This window comes from Anolis sagrei, chromosome Y (genome assembly GCF_037176765.1).
Source record: "Anolis sagrei isolate rAnoSag1 chromosome Y, rAnoSag1.mat, whole genome shotgun sequence".
Lineage (NCBI taxonomy): Eukaryota > Metazoa > Chordata > Lepidosauria > Squamata > Dactyloidae > Anolis > Anolis sagrei.
This window is the reverse complement of record NC_090035.1, coordinates 16,136,362-16,145,294: the sequence shown is the minus strand read 5'-3', so window position 1 is coordinate 16,145,294 and position 8,933 is coordinate 16,136,362. Positions and strand designations below refer to the sequence as shown.

The following is an 8,933-nucleotide window of genomic DNA, read 5'->3' as shown; positions in this document are numbered from 1 at the left end:
CCTCAACACACAATATAGCAATACAAAACCTAAGGCAAATTAAAAACAATTAAAGCAATATAAACAAGCAATAAACAATACACTAAGACACAATAGAACTGGGCCGGGCCAGAGTAATGGGTACAGTATTAAAAGTGCTGATGTGACAGGTGGTATATAAGGCTTACAGGGCAAGTGCAGTGTGCGGTGTGCAGCAATCTTAGTTCTAGTAAAGTGCTTCTGGGACTTGGTATTGGAGATTTCCTAATCTGGGAAGGCACATCGGAACAGCCAGGTCTTCAAGTTCTTTCTGAAGACTGCCAATGTAGGGGCCAGTCTAAGATATTTGGGGAGGGTGTTCCAGAGTCGGGGGGGCACCACAGAAAAGGCCCTGTCTTGTGTCCCCACCAAACACACTTGCGACGCAGGTGGGATCACGAGCAGGGCCTTTCCAGATGACCGAAGTGAACACGTGGGTTCATAGACGGAGATGCGGTCACGCAGGTAGGATAGTCCCAAACCGTTCAGGGCTTTGTAGGTAAGCACCTGCACCTTAAATTGGGCTCGGAAAATAAACGGCAGCCAGTGGAGCTCCTTGAACAGGAGGGTTGACCTCTCTCTGTAAGGGGCCCCAGTTAACATCCTGGCTGCTGCTCGTTGGACCAGTTGGAACTTCCGAGCTGTTTTCAAGGGCAGCCCCACATAGAGCGCATTGCAGTAGTCCAATCTGGAGGTGACCAAGGCATGGACCACCCCGTATCTTCGCGAGGTACGGTCGTAATATCAATTGTGCGAAAGCCCTCCCAGACACCGCCGACGCCTGAGCCTCAAGTGTGAGCGATGAATCCAAGAGGACTCCCAGACTGCGGACCTGTGGATTCAGGGGGAGTGTAACCCCGTCCAGCACATCTATGGCAGGCATCCTCAGAGGTTGTGGGGTCTGTTGGAAACTAAGCAAGTGGGGTTTATAGAGCTGTGGAAGCAGCCAGGCTTTGAAGCTGCGAGGCCATTCAATGCTAATCAAGGTGGCCAACATTCACACTTGCATCAAGAAGACAAGAGTTCTTTCTCCCACCCTGGACATTATTCCACAGGTATATAAACTCCACTTGGTTAGTTTCCAGCAGACCTCACAACTTCTGATAATGCCTGCCATAGATGTGGGTGAAATGTCAGGAGAGAATGCTTCTGGAACATGGCAACCCAGCATTTAGGATTCTTAGCTAAAGGTTTCTTGTGTCTCACCAAACTACAAACCACACAGTCTTGCAGCATACAACCATAGAGAAAAGCGTTATAATTTTGTGGGGTGAATGGATTCCTTGACTATCCATGTACAGATGGGCCTGTACACAAGACCTAGTTAATGCAAGTGAATCAGTGCAGCATTGTCAATGTGAAGGCACACACTGTGACAGTCCCTATTGCCATGCCCCCAAGGACAGCCCAGAATCACAAACAACTGCTTCATGCCATAAAAAGGGCAAAAACTGACTTGTTACCAGAAACAAGGCCTTTTAAGAATTAATGGCTCTGCCCATTCGAGATCAAGCCAACCCAAAACACTTTGTGCAATAGCAGGAAAAGCTTCCAATCTATGGGTTGCTATGAGTTTTCCGAACTGTCTGGCCTTATTCCATAAGCATTCTCTCCTGACATTTCGCCCACATCTATGGCAGATATCCTCAGGGGTTGTGAGGTCTGTAGGAAACTAGACAAGAGGGGTTTATATATCTGTGGAAAGGCCAGGGTGGGAGAAAGAACTCTTGTCAGCTTGAAGCCTGGCTGGTTGCTGATTGGGAAATCCTTTGTTGGGAGTTGTTAGCTGGCCCTAATTTATTCTTGTCTGGAATTAGATGTGGGTGAAATGTCAGGAGAGAATGCTTCTGGAACATGGCCATACAACCCGGTAAACTCACACCAACCCAGTGATTCCAGCCATGAAAGCCTTCAACTCCCAATATATGTTAAGTGCCATTCACTGTATTACTTCAAAATGTTTGAGTTGACAGAAAAGGCAGGGATGAGATGAGGTATACGATTGTCTTTGCAATCCACCACACTTCAGTGCAGAAAGCTACATGCCTTGAATCAAGAAATAGTTTTCTATGATCTACAGAGGTACTCGCAGGAACACCTCAGCAAGCGAGAGTCCAAAAGTGGCAGGCTAAAACCTTAAGAAATGGGGCCACAAAGTGGAATCCACGACATGCGAGTGAAGAGAAGGGCAAAGCATAGCCCACCTATTACAATGCAGCCTGAGCCCTGCACATGCACAATGGAGAACCTTCTTATAGCAACACCAGAGGCATTCCAAGTGATCAGCTTCTGGTCAAAGGACATTTAATAGAATGCCACATTTTTAAACTTTGCGTTTTCTCAAACACATCACAAATGTACTCTTGGTTCGCTCCAGATACAATAAATAAAAAACGCAAGGGCTTTAACCAGTTAGGGCAAAGTCTCCATTCATTATAATGTGTGTTTGCCTTCAAGAGATGTCTTGACACAGTAGCAATTAATGACTTTATTCACATGATGCCTTGGTCCCAAGAGTGAGCTTCTCTCTTACAGTACCATACGACGCCACCGTGAAAATAATGTCTTGCAAGGAACCAGGTCACTTCATCTCATTTTATTCAGTTTACCGGGACGGCTCTCTTCTTCTGAGTTTTCAGGCAAGCGACTCCTGCGAGCCCTGCGGCCAGGAGGCTAAGGGCCACGCCAGTTACCAGGGCCACCGTCACCCACGCCCCATTTCTCCACTTCTGTGAGCCTATGGAAGAACCAATACAAGGAAGGAGAGAATTGTTATCCAGGTTGTAACAGGGCAGGGAGGAGAAAGACCCAATTTTACACCTGCTTTAATAGTAATATGCTTAATTTTTTATTAATGGGGCTAAGTTATGTCTTGGAATACGTATTGTGGTGGATCTTGAGAGCCAGCGGGATACTATGGTTAGAGTGCTTGGCTAGGGCTTGGGAAATCCAAGTTTCATTGCTCCCACTCAACTATGAAATTGATTAGATGACGTTATATCAAGATTAAAAGGAGCCCCCAGTGCCGCAATGGATCAAGCCCTTGTGCCGGTAGGACTGGTCGACTGACAGGTTGGCGGTTCACATCCAGGGAGCGGGTTAAGCTCCCGTCTGTTGAGCTCTAGCTTCTCAGGCAGGTACATGAGAGAAGCCTGTCACAGGATAGAAAAAACATCATCCGGGTGTCCCCTGGGCAACGTCCTTGCAGACAGCCAATTCTCTCACACCAGAAGCAACTTGCAGTTTCTCAAGTTGCTTCCGACATGAAAAAAAATCAAGATTAAAGAGACGGTTGACCCATCTTACAGAGTTTCTATAGGAGAAAGTGGGGGAAGAAACAAATCCAAATATGCTGCCATGAGCCCTTCTAGATCTCCTCCCCACCATCACCACCAATGTCCCCAAGACAAGATGTTACTTGCAAAGCTCGCACAGGCTCAGAACCTTTCAGACAAAGGATCACTATTCTCATTCACCCACTACTTGCACTTTGAAATTTCTCATATGCCTTTTATATGCCATGTTTGTAGCACCAAAAATTGCCACAGTGGTGACAGTTGTTGATATTGTTGTTGTTTGAACAGAGCCTTGGACCAGACTGTGAGCACACAGAACAGATTTGTAAACAAATATCAAGTCATTTATAAGAGCCATCTTACAGAGTTTCTATAGGAGAATCTGGGGGAAGAAGCAGAGCCAAATATGCTGCCATGTGCTCTCAGGGGAAAAGAACATATATAAATGTAAACAAGAAATAAACTTTGCACTCTTTGGGCCCTTGGAATATTTTCTAGTGCCCACGATGAAGGAGAGCTGCTTGAAAACAACTAGAACAGAGGTTCTCAACCTGTGGGTCCCCAAGTGTTTTGGCCTACAACTCCCAAAAATCCCAGCCAGTTTACCAGCCCGCGGTGGAACAATGGGTTAAACCCTTGTGCCAGCAGGACTGGTTGACCAAAAGGATGGCAGTTCGAATCCGGGGAGTGAGGTAAGCTCCCATCTGTCGAGCTCTAGCTTCTCAGTATTATTATTATTTTGTGTGTGTGTGTCAGGAGCAACTTGAGAGACTGCAAGTCACTTCAGGCAGAGAGAATTGACCATCTGAAAGGACTTTGTCCAGGAGACGCCCAAATGTTTTTGATGTTTTACCATCCTTGTGGGAAGCTTCTCTCATGTCCCCGCAATAGGGAGCTGGAGCTGACAGAGGAAGCTCCAACCTGTCGGTTTTCAGTCCTGCCAGCATAAGGGTTTAACCCATTGTGCCACTGGGGGTTCCCCTGATTGGTAAAACATTAATCATCCACGTGTCCCCTGGGCAATGTCCTTGGAGATGGACAATTCTCTCACACCAGAAGTGACTTGAAGCCACTTCTGACACTAATAAAAACCAACCAGCTATTAGGATTTCTGGGAGTTGAAGGCCAAAACATCTGAGGACCCATAGTTTGAGAACCTCTGTATCCCAAGTGATGTATCCTAATTCCCAATAAGACCTGTAGCCAGAGGTGCTCATGGACCAACCTATATGGAACCATACCTTTGGTATCATGTTGCTCCTCTGGGACCAGAATGATCGCATGAGGAAGGGTCACGATAGCAGCATTCTCTGACGGTACCACATCTGCAACAAAAAACCACAGGTTTGTATTTTGCTTGCTTGGCCAATAGGGTGGTCCAGCTTCTCCAATCCTCCATTGAACACAGAAGTGGAGAATCTTCAGTCCATGGCTTTGGCGCAGCTCAAGAGATATACCCATCCAGAGCACACCATTATTTGGCTAAAATAAGAGGCTAGTTAATGCTTAATCATAGAATTACTCCAATATTACACCAGCGTACTTCACGATATCGTTTGCTAGTTATGGATGTGAGGTTTTGCAGTGCAACAACACCTGGAGAATGGTGATGGAGGCTTCTTCTTTGGAGACCCTTAAGCAGAGGCTGAATGACCATCTGTTGGGGGTGCTTTGAATGATTTTCCTGCTTCTTGGCAGAATGGGGTTGGATAGGATGGCCCACAAGGTCTCTTCCACCTCTATCATTCTATGACGGTACGATTTGCACCCATGCATATATCTAGACCTATGTATTCTGCATGTACCGTGCCCTTAATTCTATTCATTCATGGAATGTAGTCCCTAGGAGCCATCCCTCATTGAAATTGGGTTCCAGGCCAAGTTTCAAGAGTCACAACCCAGTGCATTAGGAGAACACCAGGGTAGATGAAGACTGCATGAAGTATTCAATTGCTCACTCAATGGGCAGAGTAAAAAGCAAGCTGTAACACAAGCATGTGCCACATGAGGTGTTGCTGGATTCAAACTCCATTATCCACCACCATGGGTGATGTTCACTAGGGCTGATGGCTTGCAGAAAAGAATTATCTGGGAAGCCACACGTGCTCCAAAACTATTGTATGTCAAGTGATTTTTGAATTATCTCTACGTGATTTAAATCAAGTGCAAAAGGAAAACCACTCCTTTAACAATGCAAATACAATCACAAACTGGAGATGCATAACCATTAAAATCAGCAAAATACAGTCTGGAATTCGTGTAAAGGGCTCAAAGCTGCTTTGCCATTACCCTTCATGACAGGTATGTTCCAGTTAGGGATCAGTGATGATTTAATTACCAACTAAGGGCTCACAAATATTTTCAGAACGTGTGGCCTGGTAAATACGAGGGTTGAATGAAAAGTAATGCCTCCACCTTCGTAACTCCTCAACCCATGGCAGTACTGGTATGCGGCAGGTACTGGCTTGTTCAGTAGACTCTCCTATACAGTTCCATTTTAGCGGGAAGCCTTAGCATTGAACAGTTGTGTTGTTCAAGTGCGAAGTATGGAACCCTGCAGAGATGGTCGGTCAATGCGACTTAAGCAATGTGAAGTCATTGAATTCTTGACAGCAGGTGTCACCCCAAAGGAGATTCATCAGAGAATGCAAGCTGTTTATGGTGATTGTGTTGATGTAAGTACTGTGCGTTGTTGGGTGAGTAAGTTTAAAGATGTTGGGGTGGAAACATCTGACTTGCGTGACAAAGAGTTGGACGTCCTGTGACAGCAACTACCGAGTTTCACAAACAAAAGGTTGACAGATTGATTCAGAACGATTGTCGTATCATTCAGAGAGAAATTTCAAGCATAATCGGCATTTCGCAAAAACGTGTGGATCACATTATTGCTTTGCTTGGCTATTGGAAGATCTGCGCATGATGGGTACCCAGGATGGGAGAACTATGAGACATTGGTTGCGGAAACAGAGTGCCAATTTCTTCCATGGCGGCTTCAGAAAACTTGTTCATTATTGGCAGAAATGTATCCAATTGTCTGGTGATTATGTGGAAAAGTGAATAGTGGTCGTTAAAGAGCACATTCTAATGATTATTTCTGCATTTGATTTATTAAATTATTCCCTTTCAAAGCCAAGTAACAAAGGTGGGGGCATTACTTTTCATTCAACCCTCGTATCTGGAAGGGCCCAAGGCTCTCCATTACAATGGAAAACAAATATGGGTGAAATTTCTCACCAAACAAAATGCTTTTCTGGCTAATAATGGACTCCAGGGTCTTGTTTTGCACCTCAAATAGTGTTTTGAAGGATGCCACTTCAAACCAGCAAACAAGACTGCTTTGGCAATGAGAACTATGTGCATAAAGCACTTAAATTCTGGAAACACTTAAAGCAGCCATGAGGAGGCAGAGGTCAGATCTTCCAAGATCAGCATCCTGCATTTATGCTTGAAGAGACCTTCATTAAGTGAGTTACCTCTTCTGCCTCGGGAAGGACGAGGGCACCTGGTTGAACACAGCGGGGAGTCTGGCTTAAGCCGGTCACAGATGAGAACACTGCAGTGAAAGTATATCTAATGGGAGAAGCAAATGCTTGAGTCATTTCACCATGCACTATTATAATAGGAAGCAAAAGGGAAAGTGGGATTAGACAGAGTTAGAACAGAATAAGGCTCAAATATGAGTCAACTTCTGTTAACAAAGCAGAGGTGTTTCATAGGCATGGCTTCTTTAACAGAGGTTTTGGTGCCCAAGGCCAAACATGAAAAAGAAAGAACAGTGATAGGTTCCTACAACACAGAAAGGAAGAGCTCTTCAATGTGTTTCAGAAACATTTTTGTTCAAAGCTAATGATATACACATGTGAAATGAACCAACCAACTTGGGAAAACACAATGAAAGAGAACTTACAACTCTGTGGTGACCCTTTTAAAAACATACTTAAGTCGCATTGACTATCTGTGCAGGGATCCATACTTGGCACTTTAACAACACAACCGTTCAATGCTAAGGCTTCCCGCCAAAATGGATCTGTAAAGGAGAGTCTACTGAACAAGCCAGTACTTGCCACATACCAGTACTGCCATCTGTTGAGGAGTTACGAAGGTGGAAGCATTACTTTTCATTCAACCCTCGTAAGTTCCAGGGTTGTATTACACGAAGGATCTTCTTGCATAATATATGGATATGACTGTATAGGCCAGGCATGGTCAAACTTGGGCCCTCCAGGTGTTCTGGATTACAACTCCCACAATTCCTAACAGCCTCAGGCCCTTTCCTTTCGCCCCTCAGCTGCTTAAGCAGAAAGGAAAGGGAAAAGGGGCCTGAAACTATTAGGAATTGTGGGAGTTGCAGTCCAAAGCACCTGGAGGGCCAAAGTTTTCCCATGCCTGGTAAAGACAATCATCTTCTATATCATTTTTTCTACTCCAGATGGGTTTCTTGAAACAATAAATCTAAGTCCTGCATATTTCACTCCTTTTTTAATTACAAGTTCATATCTCACTGGCTATACTACACTCTGCTTGATATAGATACCAAACATCCCTGGCCTATCTCTATCCAGGGTCCACTCCTTGCTGGAACTGCAGATCGAAAGAGATTCCCAGGTATGTGACTAACCAGGCTGGGCAGTGCTTTGCCATTGGAAATAAATGCAAACGCCTTCACTTCAAATCTCTGGCGGAAGTTGGAATAGCTGACGGCAGGACCCACAGGATGGATCACTGTTTTGTAGTTGTCGAGTTCATAGTCACACCTACGGAAGCCAAGTGACACAACACAGAGAAGTTGAATTCTGAATTTCAGGTCTTAGCTGGCAAACATCGTTTGAGCATTGGGCTGGGATTCCCATCCAAGTCCTCACAAAGCCTTGAGACTCACTGGATGGCTTTGGGCTAATTGTTCTTTCAACCTCATCTATCTCACAGGATCGAAGAATGGATCTCTCTTTGCCAAAATAGGCATTTCCCAGGCATTAAGGTGGGATGGACAGTGCAAATATCGATCATGTCAGACTTTCTTACCCATCGACCACAATGTTCCAACGTGGCAAGGAAGACGGATCTGCCGATAGCGAAGCCCAGCAGTCATCCAGCATCAGGTGGATATTTGGGTCGTTACGGTTGAGCACCTGAACTTCCAGGAAAATGGGCTGCCGCAAATATTTCACAATGGGATACTGGTCATCACTGTAAGGGTATACGTAAGAGCCATCTGTAAGACAAAGCAAGGAGACTGTTGAGACAGTGTAGGAAGGAGTGTATCGAATTCCAAACCAGATGACTCCAGTGCCTCGCCAAACTGGAAAAATACAGGATTTCGTTAGATGCAGCCTTGGGACATACAGAGAATTCATAGCACAACAGACAATGAGTGAAAGACCTCAGGTAGGTTGCCTCTTACAAGAGAAGACACCTGACAACTTCCAGTTTTGATGGAAGGTGGCGTTTTAGGCTTTCTGTGCAATTATCAGGGGATTCCAAGGCATAGGAATTGGTTCAGGGATTTGCCATAGTTTTCCACATCTGATGTAAAGGGTCTTTAAGTGCGTATGTGGAATTTAAGCAAGACCATGAAGCACAATTAAGTGATCAAACTGCATTTCTAAAGGAATTGCTTTA

General features: G+C 44.9%; 1 protein-coding gene across 1 annotated transcript in view; it reads right to left on the bottom strand.

The window, feature by feature from the left end:
* Window positions 1-2,491: 2,491 nt before the first annotated feature.
* The window catches only part of LOC137095252 (zona pellucida sperm-binding protein 2-like), a 31,931-nt gene continuing 25,489 nt past the window's right edge, over window positions 2,492-8,933 (bottom strand). Inside the window, exons 14-18 of the mRNA XM_067461710.1 lie at window positions 8,337-8,526; window positions 7,933-8,068; window positions 6,788-6,884; window positions 4,556-4,639; window positions 2,492-2,755 (exon numbers count right to left, since the gene is read on the bottom strand). Coding sequence (XP_067317811.1) covers window positions 2,619-2,755; window positions 4,556-4,639; window positions 6,788-6,884; window positions 7,933-8,068; window positions 8,337-8,526 — 644 coding nt within the window. The 3' untranslated portion in view covers window positions 2,492-2,618. The remainder of the gene's footprint in view (window positions 2,756-4,555; window positions 4,640-6,787; window positions 6,885-7,932; window positions 8,069-8,336; window positions 8,527-8,933) is intronic.